Genomic DNA, 20101 nt, shown 5'->3' with positions numbered 1-20101 from the left:
TTAGAAATCCAAATGTCTCCATCTTGTGGATATAGAGTGTATTGACGTTAGAATCCTTAAACATATCACTGTATAATTATTTATTTATTTGAACTGTTTCTCTAGATGAGATACAAACATTACACAACATTACAGCGATTCTATTGTATATATGAGCATAATATTAAATGAAATCGTGTTTTAAGAGTCCTGGCTCTGAAGACCGCCCCGCATGTGAGCATGACGTCATCTTTGTTTACTTTTACCTAGGCCACGCCCCCGTTAGCACTTGTGGCTAGCGCCGCTGCTCGCTGCCAAAGAAGAACAGTGTTCCGAGATTTGTCTTCACTCACCAGCCTGGGTAAAAGATCGTCCACCTCTGCATCAGTCCGTGAGTAAACAATTATTTAAAAGCGATCGACGTGTTTTACACAAGCTTTGCGCTTACATTTTATTCATTCGTTGTTTTCCACCGGTTGGAAAGGATAAGAGTTCTCGTGGGCTAGCGCTGAGATCACAGGCTGGCTGCTAGCTTTTGTTACATCGCCAAAATGCCATTCACGAAAGCTCGATCAAACTATTCTAATCTGTAGCTCAATTTTACAACATGTTGTCGGCTTTATAATGTCAATGGCGTTCAAAAATACGCAAACGCCCCGCTATGTTTTATTTGTTCTTGTCTTTTTCGGACCCAGGAGCGCTACTAAAACCATGAGACTGCAGCCATGCAGTGGATGCGGTTTTCTGTTCCATTTAAATGCTTCTGTTTGTGTTGGACATTTCTGTTATTTTTTTTAATAAAAACGAGTTGTAGTGTATTTGGCCATTTAACTAGATGTTAGACCGTAACAACATGTCTGTGCTCCTGGATTTGACAACATTTGTTTAATCCGTGTAACGTTTCCTTGTGATCACTCGCCTCGAGTCGCTTTTGCCATTTCAGTGAAGAGCGATCATTTCAGCATAAAACATACAAGTACATTTGATTTAGAGTATGTTCCAGTTATTATACTATTATTAATTAACTGATGGGTAACTGACTGGTGTTTTTATGTACTTTTGCTGTGACTTTAAATGCATTGGGATATGATAAAATGAATGATTCAGCCCTAATAGATAACATACAAGATCACCTTCCGCTCTGAAATACTGCTAAACAAAAAGAAACGCTAAGATTTGTTGGCTGTTTAGAGGAATTCATTAATTAGACATTATATTTGCAGAGTTTAATAGCTCATTTAATAGCCCAACAGTCTATTGTTAATCTCAAAGTCTACCTATTTGTTATGAGACAATTCTTGATCTGAAGCCAGATTCAGAAAGTGCCAAACCCTCATGCCATAAAGTCATAGTGAATGCAAATATAGAATCTGTTAGGCAAACTGTAAGAATTGCCAGTAGAGTGTTTTTTTTTTTCTGCACAAAAATCCCTGTTATCCCGGATGCCTACAGGAAACTCTGCCCTTTGTCTTCACAACTAAGTGTGATCCTGAAAGCAAAAGTCTGAGTCTTCAGGTTAAACCATACAAAAACTACCTTCACTAGATATCATGTTCAAAATAAGCTGCAATGTTGCCATAATATTAAACAAACAACACTTTTTACCAAAGCCCGAACTTGCACAGAAGTAGTCATCCTTGGTCATGTTACTTCTTGAATACTTTTCTGTCCATATACAGGTGTTGTCTACTAATGTCCAGACTGACCTTTTTTGATTGTTAGCGCGAATAGGCAGGATTTTTGCAGTGTTCGTTTTAGTGCATGTGCTTTCATGTGATAGTTCTGTCAGCGCCCCTTATTTATTTGCCTTCTTTATTTACCTTTGTTTATTCTGCTGCAGTGTTTGACTCAGACACTCCCTAGTTGTATACATAAAAGCCTACTTGTGCATTGTACTACCTGCCATGGCCGTTTATCGCACCACCTGGTTAATGGCAAATTGTTCCAGGAGGAAGATATGTTTGCACATAAACATGGACCCAGGGCCCCTGTGTTTACAGTAGTCATGGCAGCACTCAGTTATTCAACAAATAGACTGAGCTTGATCCTTGCAGAGGGGAATGTTTGTCTTTGTGGATACAGCTTTAATTGTGCAGTTTTTATGCCAAAGTCCTACATTCAATAAAAGTGAGCTCACAGATTAAATGAAAAAAAATGTTAGATGTTGGATTATGATTGGGCATTATTAATGCTGTATTGTATTAGCCTCTCAGGTAATGCTATTCTCAGATGTTAGTTCTCCTTGATGCAAAATTAAAGCTGCACGATATAACTTTTCTGGCTGAGCGTCTGCCATCTGCTTGTCACCATGGGCTACATTGGTTTGCTTGGAATCTTCCACAGTATGGGATTAAGCATATTTTTCATTTATTCAATTATAGGTATTGTACTTCTAAAAACAACAAGTATTCCAAGAGCAGGTTTGTCTCTGCACAGATCTGACCTGTAATTTAGCCTGCTGGTGCTAGCTGCTTCTCACCACAGATATATAATTTAATGCTATACTGTGTAACAGTATGGTATATAGAGCCAGGTAGATGGTAAATCCTCTGCCAGAGAAGATATAAATTGCTTTTTTTTTCAGAAACGGTTTAGCCCCATTTTAATCCCTCTCGTGTGATATTCTGCTGTCTGCCTCAAATTGTCTTCTAGTCTTGATGCTATCTCTGTTCACAGGTCAGTGACGTCCAGATGCATGAGTCTGGGTCAGAACCAGCCAGCCACAGCATTCCAGCGATTAAGATAGAGAACGGGCACAGCAGTGAGAATGAGAGTCGAGTGAGGGGCAGCCACACTCCTCCCCCAGAGGCACCACGGGTCAGTCCTCCAGCCAAACCACTCTACTACACACACATACTGTCAGTTGAATTATTTTAATAAAGACCAAGGCACTAATGATCATAGAAAGTTGTCAAAAATTGATACCAAAACTACATATTCATTTGTATTATACTGAACAAAATGACATAAATACGAAGACTGGCCCTTTCCAGCATAGTTGTGGTCTTGCGGTATAAGACCACATGATAATATTACATTTTTTTTTTTTAATTACATAATTATGAGTTGAAAATTACATACTCTTATCTAAACAGAATAGGTTTTTGGTACTATTTATGTACTTGGGCTCGTTCTTGTGACATCTACTCTCCTATACCTACGTCAACTTTGATTCACTGTGTGTAGTACTTTTTATGGTTACCTGTTAATTCTCTTGTAATCCATGGAGTTTACTCCTCAGGATGATTCATAATCTTTCCTTTTGCCAAAAACAATTACATCCAACTGATGTTTGGAAATCACATATTAAAAATTCTTAATTGTCCTTTGCCACTGTTGGCAAACTGTCATTCAAGTAAAGCTAATAAAAAGCATTCTGTTTAAAAAAACCCTATCTCCATATGCTCTTGCTCCTTGTCACTCGTCCACATGGTTAAGTCCAAGTGTTGGGTTTTGTATTTCTGATCCTCTTCATTGTATTGTTTTTGTTGCTGTGTTTTCTTTTTTGTTTTCTTTTTTTTGCCAAGTTTTGCTACTTTTGGATTCTTACTTTGAATGCCTTACTTTGCGGCTGGGTTTCTACTATTTATTTTACCCCAGTAGCTATAGCTAAGATTTATTCTCCTTAAAGTTTTGTAAAGGTGGTATTTGGTGTGAAAAGTCTGAGTATCACTGGTCTTGTGTGCATTTATGACTTATTAATAGAAAATGCAGTGCACCATGTTTGGTCATCAAACATGGCTGACTGCTGTAAATTTCAGTAAACCATATTGTGCAGCCAAGCTCTTGAGTACAGTAAAATACAGCTGTGGTTGTTTTTACTAAGACAGAATAACAATAACGGCACATTGTGAATTAATGTTTATCTGCTCTGATGTCCAAACACCTTATATTACTCTGAATAACAAGAGACTTATGTTAGGTATGCTGTGCTTTTGCAGTCTACAAACAGTTGAGAAATGAATGTACCTGAAAATATTGTGATCAGATGTATAATATTGTTTAGTGGACAACAAAGAGGCAGATTGTGTAGATACAGATATGTATAATGCCATACTGTATAACAATCCAGGCAAAACAATAACAATATCTTCACTGTGCACCTTTTAACTATTGTTTTTAACCACTGTGAGAGGTGCTTGTCCTCAGAATGCTCTTTGTTTTATCTGTAAGTCTCTTTTTGACTTCTGTCCCTTTGACCATCTCAATTGCAGCAACACACTGGTTCTTATATTTATGCTACGGGGGAGCGTGAGGATGGGGGAGGTTTTGCTGAGGTTTGGGAGGTGGGGCGGTGAAGGGGTGACTCATGCTGAGCGGAGGGATCAGTGCTTTATTGTTAGTTTTGTTGATATTTAGAGGGTTACTGACTATGTAAGTTAGTTTAGATACTGAATTTTAAAACATCCTTAATACAACAAGGACAACTTTTCTCTCCAGTTATTTACTCATGTCAGTGTTGTATATTTTTGCACATAAATATGCAGTTTGCAAACACTGTATGCCTCTGGTGTAGTACAGTATAGCTAGGATGCACCGATCCATTTTTTTTTTTTTCAGTCCTGATTCTGATTTAAATGCTATGTCTTTAAATATCTGCTGATTTCAACCGATGCCAGTGCAGAGACTAAAAAGCATTTATTTCCTTTAAACTAAAATAAAATAACACAAAATTGATCCAAATGTGTTATGTAGCTGTTTATTACCCCTCAAGTAATTTACAGAACAACTTTGCATAAATAAAAATTCAAACACTGAGACTTTCTGGGCAAACTACCACCACTAAATGAGCTTATTACATTTATTTATATTTACAACCAGGTTATCAGGTGAACCGATATTTGGAAACCGATGTCCGATCCAGCCAAGTTTTCCACTATTGGCAGCAATATTCGAAACCATCAGATTGGTGTATCCTTAAGTGTAGCATAGCCCATAGGTTTGTGCAAAACTGAGGTTGGTATTATTTCCAGATATTTAAGCATCCTTTTGAGCAATGAGAGAAAATATACTCATTATCTATTGAATTTGTAGCCTATGTGTTAGTATTGGTGAGCTACATCCATAAGTGAGTATTGTGTGTTCATAAATGCAGGCAGAGAGTGTGTTGTGTGTTTTTTCTCTTGGACTGTCAGTCATAGAGGAGTTCACAGGACCAGTCTTGCGGGAACAGATTTGTGTTTACACTCTGTTGCTCACTGCTACGACTTTCGACAATAACAACAACAGAAGATGTTTGGACTTGCTGGCTGCCATGGCAACGGGGATTAGGCAAGGCTGTTGTTGTGTTGATGGTGTCCACAGAAAAATAGAGAGGCCAACGGGCTTAGGCTGGGATAGACCTGTTTTCATCGCTTTAGCGGCCACCTCTGCAGCATTGAATTTCATAAGAAAGGACAAACTAGGAAGCAGCAGTCTGTTATTGTTCACCCAAAGCCTGTGTGAATTTCACTGTCTGTTTGTTTACCCAATTCAAAACAGGCTCTGCCTCGCAGAAAGATGTTTGTTTGTGGTTCAGACCTTAATTAAAATACGAGGCTCAAATTCTGTTTTGGTAAACAGGCTCTGTGTGCTTTTTTATTCATTATTTATATCTCAGTGCAATTTTTGATTACTCTGTTTGTGTTTACTGTAAACAGCTTGAGAGCTGGGAGGCTTGGCTGGGAGGGAGAGCGTGATAATTGCCTGATGCTAAAGCAAAGGGCGCAGTTGTTGTTGTTTTTGTGGTTCTGGTTGTTGTTGTTGTTTTGAAGGAATTTGAATTCCCCAGGGTGCTCTGCAGCTTCTGATGTTTCTGACTATTTTTAGTTGAAACTGCAGCACAGGCACATTCAGCCAAACTGACCAAATAAATTACATAGATTGACAGTTGCAAAGTGTTCATCTCTGTACTTAAATTTTACTTTTTTTTTAAAATAGATGAACACATCTCTTTTCTCTCTGTTGCCAAAAATACAGCTGTATATTACTTGATAGTTAATATGCATAACCTTCATATTTTTTGCTCCTGACAGGTGCTTCTTCACACTCAACTATCTTTATGTTTATCAGGGACAGGCACACATTTACAGTTTGACAAAGGCTTTTAAATTGTTGCTCTCCTCTATAATTCTCCCCCTCCCGTGTGTGTGTTCCAGTATTTAATGTGTTTTCTGCACAGATCCCAGTGTCGCTGTCGATGATGACCCCTCCCGCTGAAGCCCCACAGCAAATCCAGCCGTCTCCACAACAGCAGGTCCTCAGTCCACAGCAGCTCCAGGCTCTACTGCAGCAACAGAAAGCACTCATGTTACACCAGGTACAGAGGGATTATGTCTCCTCCATCCGTTATTTGATGTTTAAATCCACAATATGATTATTTAGTTTAGTATATGATCACTGTACTTTTCAGCACACTAATAGCATGGATATAGTATAGTTATATCATGGTAGCTGAAATATTAAATGCATTTAACTGTTCTCGTATAGTCACAAAGGGATGACTTTTTCTGGATAATTTACAATACTGGGTTAGGGTTACGACGACATTGCCTTAAAACAGTTAATCAGTGGTATTTATATCCTATGATCATGCTGGTCTGTAAAGTAAAGTTCTACTTATTATTTTATTTAACAAACCACAACACAAAGTACAAACATAGACATTTTACCTACCTCCTCCCATTTTCAACATTACAGGATTAGATTTCAGCCTCTTTTAAATGATTGCATACCCCATGGCACTTACATATAGTTTTTCTCTCTAAATATGTCATTAGCAACAAATTCAAGATGTCTTCAAGACTCAGCAGGAACAACTTAATCTCCAGTTGCTGCAGCACAAGAATGTTGGAATTGGTAATCAGGAGGTAATTTTTTAAAACATATTTTTGGTATTGTTTGGTCTTTTTGAAGATGGATGTTTTGGCAATACGTGATTTTCTCAGAGGATTTACAGAAATAGGCAAACAAATAAACAAACAGCATCCAGTGACGTTTGGTGCTCCATTAGTCTGAATAAAAATAAAAATAAAGTTCATGGGAAATGGAAAAGGAAAGATCCACTCCCTAAGAGGGGATAGGCTGTGCCCAAGCCCGTGACGCCTCCCATTGAAAATACTTTGTAATAAGAACATATTATTTAGGGTAATTATTTGGAGGTTATTGGATGATTCACTTGTTAATGGATGTCCAGGGTTAGTCACTCACAGCAACAACAATTGATGTGAGGCATTTGACTTTAAAAAGAATTTAGTTTCAACGTCTTTGCGACAACATGTAAAAAAAAGCGGAATAGAGCTGGATCTTTAAATAGATAATGACATTTGCTGATTGCATTTGCTAAGCCAGCTAAGTGATTGACTGCACATGACTTTGTGGTTGCCTAGTTACATTCAAACAGGATTTTAAATAACCAAAAATCACCATGCTCGAGGTCCTTTTGACCCTGCTGCCCTCCCATGTTTATAAAACCAAGAATGTGTCTAGTATCCGCTCCAAAAATAATAAACATGCAAGTAACCTTTAAGGTCACTCAAAAGATAAAAAACAATAATAAAGTATGCATTTTAATTCAATAAGTTTATGATTTATGGTTTTATTCATTTGGATCCCCATCATTCTTCCTGGAGTCTATAAAGTTTGATAAAGATCACATGTATAGTGCGTGTGAAGTAAAACAGTATTCTGGAGTAACTGTACAACCATGCCCTCCTGTTATGGGAGAATAACAATTATGGTAAAAATGGTTTTAAAGGTAGTCATTGTCAAACTGAAAGTTCTGGTTTGAGGAGTTAAAACTGCTCTAAGGAGAGAAGAGTTACCTTAGTACTGCCCTATGGGAGGAGTTAACCCTGAAACTTGCTCTGTACTTGTTTACTTGCTGCTTCACCCCGTCTTTGCACCTCACTGCACCTGTTTGTTAACTGAAACATCCTGACACTTGCAGTGGTCTAGAGTAAACTCCTCCCCAGGGCAGTACTAATCTAAACCCCTTCTTCGGGCCATATGAACTCTAGCTCCTTAGACCAGTACTTTCAGATTGATTATTGCGTCTGGATGGTTTGGCGAATCGTCTAAATTTTAAAGACACTGTCCAGGTGACTCACACACTTGATTTTTGTTACCTCTATGTTGCTAAATGTTGTGTTCTGGATGTAGGAGTGTGTCAATAAAGCTTGAGCTGGAATGTCAAATAACAACCAGTGCCGTGGATATCTGCCATGTTTGAAGCAGCAGTACAAAACGTCCATACAAACAATATAAAAAAGTTTGTGTTAATGTAAAGAGCAGTGGAACAACCTGATTAACTGATGGGTCACTGCTGTTAAATACATTTATCATATTATAGTGGGAATACTTTTTAATAAATGTTAAATTCAGAGTTTAACATTTGAAAATTTCTTGGTTGAACAACTGGTATGCTAACAGAAAATTTTAAGATGAGTGATGACACAATCCTGACTTATATTCTGTGAAATAGTATTCTGTTTAATATCCTGTCAAATAGTGTTCTTTTAAATCTACAATATGTGGAAATAAATTCCTTCCAGACACTTAAACCAACTTATAAGAGATATACCTTGACATGTTTCAACAGCCTAATGTCGCCTTGACAGGTTCAGTAAAATATCTCTTATCTCTTACCTGTCTAATCTTAAACAACACAAATCAATCAGAAATTTAATTTAGGTGCCCAATAAATAATCACTATATTCTTCCCCTGACACTAACAGGCTCTGTGCACAGTAGCACACTAGCTAGCTTTCTGTGTCTCCAAGCTAACAGTCACTTATTAAAATCAGAAAAAATAAAATAAACAACCTAGTCAAATTCACATTAATTAAAATAAAGACTACCCAATTATTTTTATATGTAGAATCAGTTATGTAGACTTCAGTTTGTGGCATTGTTTTAATATTTATGTTTCAAAATTAGCATTAGCATTAGCATTAAGACACAAATATCTTTCTTAACACAAGTGTGCTCTAGTGAAATATAAATTTTATTTGTGTGAGTTTAAAATGTTGTCAGCGACATCCACCCACAGCTCCCTGTCACTGCCTCATCTTAAAACATTTATTCATTTTAGTGCGACTCAGCCAAAACCCAATAGAGATCAAACTGTACAGGAAGTTGTGATGGTAACAGTGAGGTTGCCGAGCGATTTTGGTGCCCATCAAATAATCACTATGTTTTTCCCTTGACACTAATAATAAAGTGTGACTTCGCTTTGCCTCAGCTCACACCTCAGCAGTTGGCCATCCAGCAGCAGCTCCTCCAGGTCCATCAACATCACCTCCTAAACCTGCAGAGACAAGGCCTGCTCTCAGTGCTGCCCACCAACACCTCTGCTCTCACAGGTAAGACACCTGACATTTACACTATCTAAACTATCTACATAAATGAACAATATTCATTTTGTTTATTGTTTGTTTGTTTTTTTTAATACATTTTAGTTTGTGGGCTTTTCATGTATTTTTACTGATATTTAAATGGCCAGCTAAATAATTCAAACTCCATCTATAGATCATTTTGCATCACACATGTATTCAAATCCGGAACAAATAAAGATACCGATCTAGATACCTACAAATTAAATAAATCAAATTGTGCAAAAAAAAAAAAAAAATCTCAAATCAAGATTAATATTTTGGATTCTAGTGATGATTTCAGCTCTTTATAAGTTCTTTTTGCATTTTACCAGCCTCTGATAGGCCGTGTTAGAGGCTTGCTGGGCTAAATTGCTGTCACATGTGTTTCAGGTTCTGACAATGGCAGCGTTGTTGGCACAGACACAAGGGAGTCTTCAGCTCTGTCTGCCACCAATGGTCATCACCACCTCCTGAAGAAAAAAGACAGGTAAAGAAACTATATCTTGTTTTGATTTCATTATTTGTCCACTTTTCTTTCATTTATAATTACTCTAAGGGGTTTACAGGTTTCCATCATAGCTCATTGCACTAGTTTTAGATGTACAAGAATAAATATAAAAGATATAAAGGCACACCGGCCATCAAAACAGTATGAAACAACACCAAACATGAAGTGAAATATCTGTGGTTTTCTAGTTCAGAAGTTTGCAACTGACACTCCAAAATGGCAAACTATTCCCTTAAATGACTCAAACTGGATATTGTTTCAAAGCATATCTGGCAATCCCTCAAGGCACGCTAGTTTTCCGCGGCACACTGTTTGAAAATCAAGGCCCTGATCATTGTTAATTTCATATTGTAGTGGGTCACAGGACGAACATACTCAAGCCAGCCATGCTCTGTATGGAAATGGGATGTGCAAGTGGCCCGGCTGTGAGACCGTTTTTGGAGACTTTAATGCTTTTCTCAAGTGAGTGCTGCTGTTTCTATGTTTTGTATTTGCCTGCACTGTCTGTTTGAACAACATACAGGAGGGTGACCTCTATATCATGTCATCACACTAAATCTGTTTACCTGCAGACATTTAAACAGTGAGCACACTCTGGATGACAAGAGCACAGCACAGTGCCGTGTGCAAATGCAAGTGGTTCAACAACTGGAACTACAGGTATGAATCAGGCTTTCAAAGCATATAATTAAAAGATTAAAAATATAGGATGTTTACGTCTTATTTAAGTAAATGTTTAGACAGATTCCTTATGCAGTCAGTGGGTCTAAATCTGTGGTGCGTTTTCACACCGGAGCTTTAAACAGAAGTGATGACTTTATGTAATTACACCTCTGTAGATGCCAAAAAAGTTGTGCATCAAATGCCATTTTGTCATTAAACTCAAAGTGCTAACTCACAACTTCTGTTTTCAGTTAAAAAAGGACAAGGAGCGACTTCAAGCGATGATGGCTCATCTGAAGTCTTCTGAGCCCAGACCAGCAGCACAGCCTGTATGTATTAGTCTCTGTTACAATGGTCCCATATCATTTATCTCTGTATATCAGAGCTATTCAACACTAGCTGAGTTGCATGTAATATTTGAATCTGCTTTTGTGGGAAAATAAGATACAAAAGCTTTTACAAACATTGCTTTGCCAAATAGCTGAGCTAGTACTGATTCAGCATTAAACTAGACTTGTACCAATCAGGTCTTGACCAAGACTAAAGCACAGACAAGAGAAAATATATCTTTTTCATATTTGGAGGTCACAAGTTAAATAGTCCTGATCTATATCTACATATCTACATTTTCTCTCTTACAGGTGAATCTAGTGTCTAGTGTGCAGGCCTTCTCACAGTCACCCTTACCCAAAGCTGCTCCTCCCATGAGCCTGTCCCAAAGTGCCACAGCCCCCTCCACCCCTGTCACACCTCACTCAGAGTCCCCCTCAGTCCTCACAGCCAACAGCGTCTTCAGTGGGACCCCAGTGAGGAGGCGCTACAGCCGCTCCGTCAGCCAAGGTACTGGTAGGTTTATGTCATACACAATACTGAAGTAATCAATACGCAGTGTTCATTGGTTTCAGTTTTCTGTTAATTGCCATTTTAAGGACCGCTCACTATTCAAAAGATTTAATATTATGTTTTGAATTGTTAATTGCTATGGCAAAATGGCTTATGGACAGGCTATTTTACATGAAAAGTAGTAGTACACAATCTGAAAATATATATGCAAAAATATATATTTGAACATTCTGCTGATGCTTTTTATGTTTAAACAGATATTGTTGACAATAAAGAGTTTTACTTGAGCACTGAAGTCAGACCTCCATTCACATATGCTTCTCTCATAAGACAGGTATGTATTAACTTATGTAACTTGGGTAGATCTTAGATGGATAGTTATATTTCTTACATATATCAAATGTTTCAACAGGCAATTTTTGAATCACCTCGGCAACAACTGACACTGAATGAAATCTACAACTGGTTTACACGAAACTTTGCCTATTTCAGGCGAAATGCAGCTACTTGGAAGGTACTAATTATGCTTCACGGCACATGTAATTATCCGTTAAAGTCAATATTTACAGAAAAACCTAGTGGGGAATACATGTTTACCTAAATATTGTTTTGCCAATCTAACAGAATGCAGTGAGACATAACCTCAGCCTTCATAAATGCTTTGTGCGATTGGAAAATGTAAAGGGTGCTGTTTGGACAGTGGATGAGATCGAGTTTCACCGGAGAAGACCTCAGAAGACTGCTGGGAATGGGTAGGTAACATAAAAAATATATTCAAAATGGATTCTATTTACTGTTAACAATTCTTTAAAGCTCATGTTCTTAGCTCTTGGAGGAGGTCTGCAACTGACTATTATTATAGTAGTGCATTTTAAATCAAATATAGGTTGAAATATGGTGATGAATGTTTCTAGATCAGTGGTTCTTAACCTTGTTGGAGGTACTGAACCCCACCAGTTTCATATGCATATTCACCGAACCCTTCTTTATTGAAAAATAAATATTATTTTTTTCAAATTCAAGACATATGTATGTTTTTCTGGTGCACAAAATGAACCGTGCATTAACATCACTGTGTTCAAAGAATAAAACCAATACAATGCATGAACTCACAACAAATTACATACATACCTTTTTACAAAGACATGACCTTTTTTAATACTACCACACTGAAATTATTTAAATTTTTAACCGGGCAGGTACTTCAATAGGCACATCAAAGGTTGCATTTGTTGAATTGGGACACGGCCAGCGTCTGGAGACGCTCGCAGTCCGCGAATCATATGAGTCTGGTGCGTGTCTTGACCTCCGCCGAACCCTTGAGACTGACTCACCGAACCCCTAGGGTTCGATCGAACCCAGGTTAAGAACCACTGTTCTAGATGGAGAATATTTACAGAAAAAAGTGTCTTGATAAAAATCAGAAATTTATTATACTATTTTACATTTTGATTCAATAATGCATTTGTCTTTGTTTATGAGAAAGGTGTTTTGTTATGTGTCTCTATAGTTCAAAATGTATTTACAATTATTTCTATTGTAGATTAGTAAAGATTATTCCGATTAGTGCCCAAAAGCTGCTAATGCATTTTCATCAAGTATAAAGCATTTTTGGATGAACTTTCTGATCATCTTGTACAGCTAAATTTATGTTGCACAAGTTGTTCTCTAAGCGTGAAGTATAAACGGTGATAATTTCTAAATTAAAAATAACTTGGCGTCGTCTTTCTCCATAACAGATCTTTAATAAAGAATCCCCAAAGCCGACAGAGTGTTGCTGGCTCTGCGTCTCAGGTACAATATATCACATTAGTTATGGTTTAAATCTGTAGTCTTATACAAGTTTTACAAGGACAATACTTATGATGATTTGTTGTAATTGTTTAGAGTTTTGGGGTAGACGGCAGTAATCCATTGTACAGCACAGCCTCTATGGGCAGCATCCCTCTACATTCCCTGCCTCAAGTTCTCCAAGAGCAGATGAATGGAGCCCTCGCCAACGGCTCTGGATACCAAAGCGACAGCAGCGCAACCCAGTCTCCTCCTCAGTCGTTGTAAGCAGCACATACTACAATTAACAACTTGGCACATATTCTATCCATGGGTATAAGAATGATGAAAAATTAGGGCCGTTTCCATGACAATTAACAGTATAAAACAAAATATATTTAACATGGAGCTGAATTGGCAGTTGTCAAATGCTAGAGTGCGATAACTAAGCCAGTTTTCTTACTTGATAGCAATGTATATTTATCAGAAATCTCCACAAAAGGGCAATCCACAAATATTCCTGTAACAAAACATGCCAAATTTCTTCTGGTGGTTTATTTTCTAAACACAAAGGAAACTGTAGGCCGTAACTCACGCCAAAACAAGAGAAAAACAACAGCAGTCTCAACTCACTAGAGCCAGTCTCCAAAACAGACCAGTAACTGACCAATACAACTGCACATCACTGTGTCGGCATAGCGACCAAGTGTCACAGACAAAAGCAGATACATTAACATTAATAAAACATTAACACATAAACAGATATGAGAACAACAAAAGATATGAACTCTGAACTAAACACACAATATCAGATCATTACAGTGAATGGTACATTTTAGTGCGAAATACTCAAAAGGAAACTATGAAACCATTTTGTTATATCATTAAAAAGATTCATTATCCAACCACATCACACACTCTTCATAAGTTTCAGTTTTAATTTTAGCCACCCTAACTCCATTAAACACAAGAGTACTGCACAATCAAATGTTGATGCCGTAGGAAATAATACAATAACCCAAATTCTAATCTAATTTGATCTCTTTTTGATCTTAGTTTTATCAAAGAGGAACAAGAGGATGAGGAGATCTGTGACAACTACGCCTACGAATCTCCAGAGAGCAACGACGAGCCTGTCCACAGCCCCGAGACGATGCACCACGAGGACAGGAGCCCGGAGAGGCCAAGCTTTCATTTCGATCGCGTGCCTTCACTCTGACTCAAAGGTCCATGGCTCTAACAACTGCAAAGCCACCTGATGAAGCAAACAGAGGGGCTTTGTGATTCCAAATAAGGTTGCGTTCACGTTCTAATTTCATGACAGTTGGAGAGCAAGGGCCTGTATCTTCAGAAAAGATTTCAATTGTAGGTATTTGGACAATGTTCAAGGCATTTAAGACTACATCCAGAAGCCATTATTAATCTGAGAGTTAGGTCTGAGTGAAGGAGAGCTACATTGGTACTGCGTGCTCTGGACTTGTTTCAAACCTATTTTGGGTAAACCTAACACTATTGTAAACATTGCTGTTCAACGAAGGATTCTTTTAAAAACAATGGCCTCTGGATGGCAGCCGAAATGTCTTGAATTTTCACCTATGAAACCTTTTCTACTATGGGCCGCTCTTGGACAAATGAGGGATTACATCAGTAAGTTAAGCCTTATTATTATTTTTTGCCAAATAAATCTTGTGGTTAAAAGTCCTATCACATGACAACATTTCACGCGTCAGTGATGAAATGAATTTTATTTCAACTTTATTAATTTGTGTTGTCAAAGAAGGCCATGATTTTTGTGGCGCTTTTTGTTTCATATGGATTTGCCCCGTAATTAGATACATAAACCTTTGAGAAGGTTTTAGGGCAAATTCTAACATAGAATTCTGACTCTAGCTTAATCTTTAACCCTGAACCGTTTGAAATGGATTCTTACGGCATCACGTGAATGCAACCTATTCACATTTCCATTAGCTTAACCAAACATTCTCTTATTAGGGGGATTATTGTTTTGTAAATAAACCTGATTTTTCTTTTATTGCCTAGTCTTTTAATTCTCCCTGTACAGTAGATACATTTACACACAGTATGTAAACAGTCTTTTTGTATGTGTGCACATAAGAGCAGAGATGCCAAAGGAAAGGGAACACTGATGGGTAGCACTTCATTTCCCCCCACTGTATATCTGACTGAGGACACTACCTGATTTTATTTTAGTACATATTATTATATTATCAAATGTTGAAAAGATGAAAAAGTGAAAATGTTCACTGCCAACATGAGCTAATGTAATTCATTTTATAATTACCTGATTTAAATCATGTAGTTTGTTTCTACTTTTTCACCATTGCTTGATTTATGGGGATTGAGCTTATAGGTGGTGCTATATTAGGTTTGTCATTATTGTAAAAATGCATCTCTATGAATAAATGCCTAATGTTAAATGTGTACAAGAGGACTTATTTCATATGTGCTGTTTGATATTTGCACTTAGACCTGGAGCTGCACAGTTTATTAAATTTGAACACATGCAGTTATTTTTTTCTTCTTATTTTCAATTATATAATTTGGTATTTTTATTGAAGTTTACTGTCAAATTTGGAGCAAAAGTCAGACTGAAGAGACAATACCAATTTCTTGTGGTAAACGGCACTAATTAAAAAAGTTTGTCTTGTTTATCTTGAGAAAACTAATATCGAAAACCATTTTACTTGTTTTAATAAGACAAAATAAAACTGAAAGAAAGTGACAGCCCTACAGTGATGAGACGTATTGGGGCGATGGAGGACAGGCGACATAGACTAACATTCGGACGTCACTTCCTAGACATGGGATATGCAGGAGCAGGGGTGCGGCTGTATGTATGGGGACCGTGATCCTAAAGTCATGCCCGTGGATAACCCCACTGTTCCACTGCAAACAAAATTCAATCTGCTGCAAGTGAAGGGAACATGGGTTCGACAAAGTGAGGATGACCAGGTGACTAAAGGAAAGCTATCAGATGCAAAAATGTGAGTAAAAAAATCTACAAAAAAAAAAAAAGGAACACATGTTTAAATGTTTTATGGAAAAAAGCAAGTATTTATGCTTTAAAATCAGTATGATATTTGTGTATAATTTTGTTTCTTGGAGTTTATCCCCCTTCAGTAATATTTCTAAGTAGTGAGTGGACATGTTCTGTTTGAAATGTGATACATGATAATAGAAGGACTGACATACTTTTCTATTTTAAGCAGCGTTCACTCATGTAAAATATGTACAGAATGTTACAGGGGAAGGCTAGTAACTTTTAAATTCCCCAAACATTACTCAAGTAAAAGTAACAGTAGTACAATTCTTACATCTACAATGATTATATTAAATACTGCCTTGCACTATCTAGCTTCTATTAACTTGAGTTTTCCACAGTATGACATTAAAATGACCCCTTAAGTTGAAGTATAGGCACACTTATTCAGTCAATTTGATTCAATAGCTTGTCCCAACACATGCACCATAACATATTTTCTGTATTTTAATCTTCAGCTATGAGAGAAAATCTGATCATGGAGTTTCCTGGACAGTGGTGAGCCCAATTATTTTCACATACAAAGTAATTCAATGTGAGAACTCATTGGATCCCAGGAACGACACACTTTTATGGGGCCATCTTGACAACGAAGACCTCAACAACAGTAGCACTGCCAAGCCTCAGCCTGTTAAACGTTTTGTTGTGATTGATGAAACAGTGCGCCAACTCTATGGGGCCAGAGTAAGAGAATATTTTGATGCCAGACAAGTTGTATACAAAATCCTCCCACTTCCAACCACAGAGGAGAACAAGTCCCTAGAACTGGTCACCAAGATCTTGCAAGAAGTCCATGATTTTAACATTGACAGACGCTCTGAACCAATCATAGCCATCGGGGGCGGGGTTTGCCTGGATGTGGTGGGGTTGGCTGCAAGTTTATACAGACGGAGGACTCCATACATAAGAGTGCCCACGACTTTGCTGGCCTATGTTGATGCCAGCGTAGGGGCCAAAACCGGAGTCAACTTTGCAGGAGGCAAGAATAAACTGGGGAGCTATGTGCCGCCCATAGCTACTTTCTTAGACCGCTCCTTCTTCCAGACGCTGCCACCAAGACAGCTCTCCAATGGGATGGCTGAGATATTAAAGGTGCAATTGATGCATGAGTGTAACAACAAAACAAACAAAAAAATAACGTGTGTCCTTGTGTCCCACATTAACATATGACATCATACATGAATACTGTTTTTTATATAGACTACCTTAATGAAGTAATAATGTTCATGAATACCATATCTTTATGATACTTGAGTAATGGAAGTTTGAAGTTACACCAGTTCAAGTTAATATATTTTACAATTGATTTATATTTTAGAAGGGTAGGCCTGTATCATAGTAAACATTTTAGAAGGTCAATCATATAAAAAACTATCAGTAGCATTGGATATTCATGTAGAAAAGATCAAAACAGATTTTAAATTTTTTACAAAGGATTTTGTTTTCTCTACAAGATGAGATTTTGTATTCTCATCTTGGAGAGAAAGCAAAACATTGTGTCACAATTAATCAGTAATTGTATTAATAATGAAGACACAATGTTTCTTATTACAATCTTCAAAGTTCTACATCTTGACTTTTTGAGCCCCTATTTCTGATTTTGCACAACTGGATTGTATAGTATTAAATCATGCATGGATAACACTTTTACTGTCATTCTTTTTACACTATCTGTATGCGTATGAGTTACTATAATTACAATACATCAATACATATTTTCTTACATTTTCAGATGGCGTTGATGAAGCACCGCGGCCTGTTTGAGCTGTTGGAGGCTGAGGGGTCACACCTGCTGGAGTCTAAACTGCAGAGCTCCGACGCTGCCTCTGCCTGCACCCGCGTCGCCATAGAAACCATGCTGGAGGAACTCGCTCCAAACCTGTGGGAAGACGACCTGGACCGACTGGTGGACTTTGGGCACCTGATCAGCCCACAACTCGAAATGGTCTCTTTATCCATTTATTAATAAAGTCAAGTATCTGAGTATAACTTCAACAATTTAATCTTTTCTCTATGAACTGATAGGCCCTCACCCAAAAAACAACTAGCCTAACAACTAGCCCAATCACACATCTCACAATAAAATAGTCATAGGAATTTTGAAGGCTAAAACTTAAATGCCAACATTTAAGTAAACAGGGACTGAAAGGTAAAGTTAATTGATCTAGTTTTGCGGTTCGGCAATAATTGCAACTCTCACAAGAATTGTAAGACTAATATTTGAAATGAAATAAATCTGAAGGTGTCATCCATCAGGCAGCAAGAGCACATTTTGTCCCTATTGTAAAATTGTTGAATGCAGAAAATCGTAAGGATTTGGGCAACAAAGGCGTTTTTTTTAGAATGATGGCACTATTGCCCTATAATTCAATATAAAACAAAATATTCTGTTTTAAATGGTCAGTAGTTCTCAAAACCAGGAATCTGAAAACCCACAAATATGGAAATTAGCTGGAGCTACTGAAATGATGATCTGTGTGTTTAGTTCAGAGTTGACATCTTTTGTTGTTGTGACTGTTTATGTGCTGTTAATGTATCTGCTTTTGTCTGTGACACTTTGTTGCTCTGCCAAGTGGATGTGAAGGTTTTATTCTTCAGATACTGGTCTGTTTTGGAGACTGGCTTGAGTGAGTTGAGACTGCTGTTGTTTTTTTCTTGTTTTGGCGTGGGTTACAGCCTACAGTAGCCCTTGTGTTCAGAAAATAAACAACCAGAAGAAATTTGACATGTTTATTTATACCAGAATGCTGCAGTATTCATCAAAATTATCCAGTAACTTTGGTGGTTTATATTGTGTTGAATAGATTTATGTACCGGCATGTTTTTTTTCTTATAAGGCATAGACAAAATAATAAAGTATTTCTCCATCTGATTGTACAGAAAGTGTTGCCGGCTCTGCTCCATGGCGAGGCGGTGAACATAGACATGTGCTTCATGGTGTACCTGTCTCACCTGAGAGGGCTCCTGTCCGTGGAGGAGAAGGGGCGTGTCGTCAGGTGCATGCAGGGGCTGCACCTGCCTCTGTGGCACCAGGACTGCACCTTGGACCTGATCCACAGGTCCCTCAGCGAGAGGCTGAAACACTCAGGGGGGTCTCTCAGGATGCCTCTCCCCACCGGGTTAGGACAAGCAGGTACAAACAGTGACTGTGTTTACATGCACACCAAAAATCTCATCATTATCTGATTTCTCGAGTTATCAGGTTATTGAAATGTCATGTAAACAGTTATATCTGATGTGTGTAATCTGACTTCTTTCTGATTCACACCTGTGCAGATTTTAATAAGGAGAATTATGCAAAAAAGGGTAAACTAATGTGATAAGGAAGAGACAATGTTGACTATTTAAAGTTATTTTAAAAAATCTTTCAAATGCAATGCAATGCAAATACAGCAGTCACCAAAAATCAAATACATGTGGCATTTGGTTATTCTGTCCTCTGTAGTCCTCTGTTACAGAATCGTCCTCTATTCTAGTCCTGGTTGTGTAAATGTATCCAGTGAAAAATATACACACATCAGAGGGTTGAGCTTTCATGGTTATAAATCATTACAGTGTTGTATTAAATTTGAAATAATTAACAATAATAACAAACTGCTGTATTCTTCAGCTTACAGAAACACAAATGTTATCCATCCATATTTTTAGTTGATTCACTTCTTGTGTACCATGTCAACAAATTATTTAGGTCAACTAAACCCAACCCATAACCCATATTTACGTAAATGTATACATAACATAAATCAATAAGTTGTCATGTAAACTCCCCAAGAAGTGTTTGATCCTTGATTACATTTTTTTTTTTTTTACAGAAATCTTCCATGATATCATAGAAGAGGACGTTCTTTCTCGAGCTCATCAGATGTGGACCAGCGAACTCTCTCCGAATTTGAAATGATTAAACAAAGAAAAACAGCAGTCTGT

At 37.6% G+C, this 20101-nt stretch overlaps 2 protein-coding genes across 5 annotated transcripts; both read left to right on the top strand.

The window, feature by feature from the left end:
• Positions 1–247: 247 nt before the first annotated feature.
• Positions 248–15563, top strand: LOC117373413 (forkhead box protein P1-B-like). 4 transcript variants are annotated; one of them, XM_055223057.1, is made up of 16 exons: positions 248–370; positions 2656–2796; positions 6140–6277; positions 6738–6827; positions 9200–9320; positions 9723–9819; positions 10195–10302; positions 10413–10500; positions 10755–10832; positions 11145–11349; positions 11604–11680; positions 11759–11860; positions 11971–12098; positions 13086–13140; positions 13234–13400; positions 14173–15563. In XM_055223057.1, the coding sequence occupies exons 2-16, from the start codon at positions 2671–2673 to the stop codon at positions 14333–14335; spliced, it is 1743 nt and encodes a 580-aa protein (XP_055079032.1). In that variant the 5' UTR covers positions 248–370; positions 2656–2670; the 3' UTR covers positions 14336–15563. The 4 variants fall into 4 exon arrangements, with proteins under 4 accessions (XP_055079032.1, XP_055079033.1, XP_033825317.1 ...); XM_033969426.2 differs by having other exon boundaries at positions 260–370; positions 11145–11343; XM_055223058.1 differs by lacking the exon at positions 6738–6827.
• A 427-nt stretch (positions 15564–15990) lies between these two features.
• LOC117373886 (2-epi-5-epi-valiolone synthase-like) lies at positions 15991–20075 on the top strand. Its single transcript, XM_033970009.2, has 5 exons — positions 15991–16121; positions 16636–17269; positions 17910–18122; positions 19058–19310; positions 19990–20075. The coding sequence occupies exons 1-5, from the start codon at positions 15997–15999 to the stop codon at positions 20073–20075; spliced, it is 1311 nt and encodes a 436-aa protein (XP_033825900.1). The 5' UTR covers positions 15991–15996.
• The last annotated feature ends 26 nt before the right edge of the window (positions 20076–20101 follow it).

Source organism: Periophthalmus magnuspinnatus, chromosome 7 (genome assembly GCF_009829125.3).
Source record: "Periophthalmus magnuspinnatus isolate fPerMag1 chromosome 7, fPerMag1.2.pri, whole genome shotgun sequence".
NCBI lineage: Eukaryota > Metazoa > Chordata > Actinopteri > Gobiiformes > Gobiidae > Periophthalmus > Periophthalmus magnuspinnatus.
Note: the sequence above shows the minus strand (reverse complement) of the source record. Positions and strands in the feature narration are given on the sequence as shown.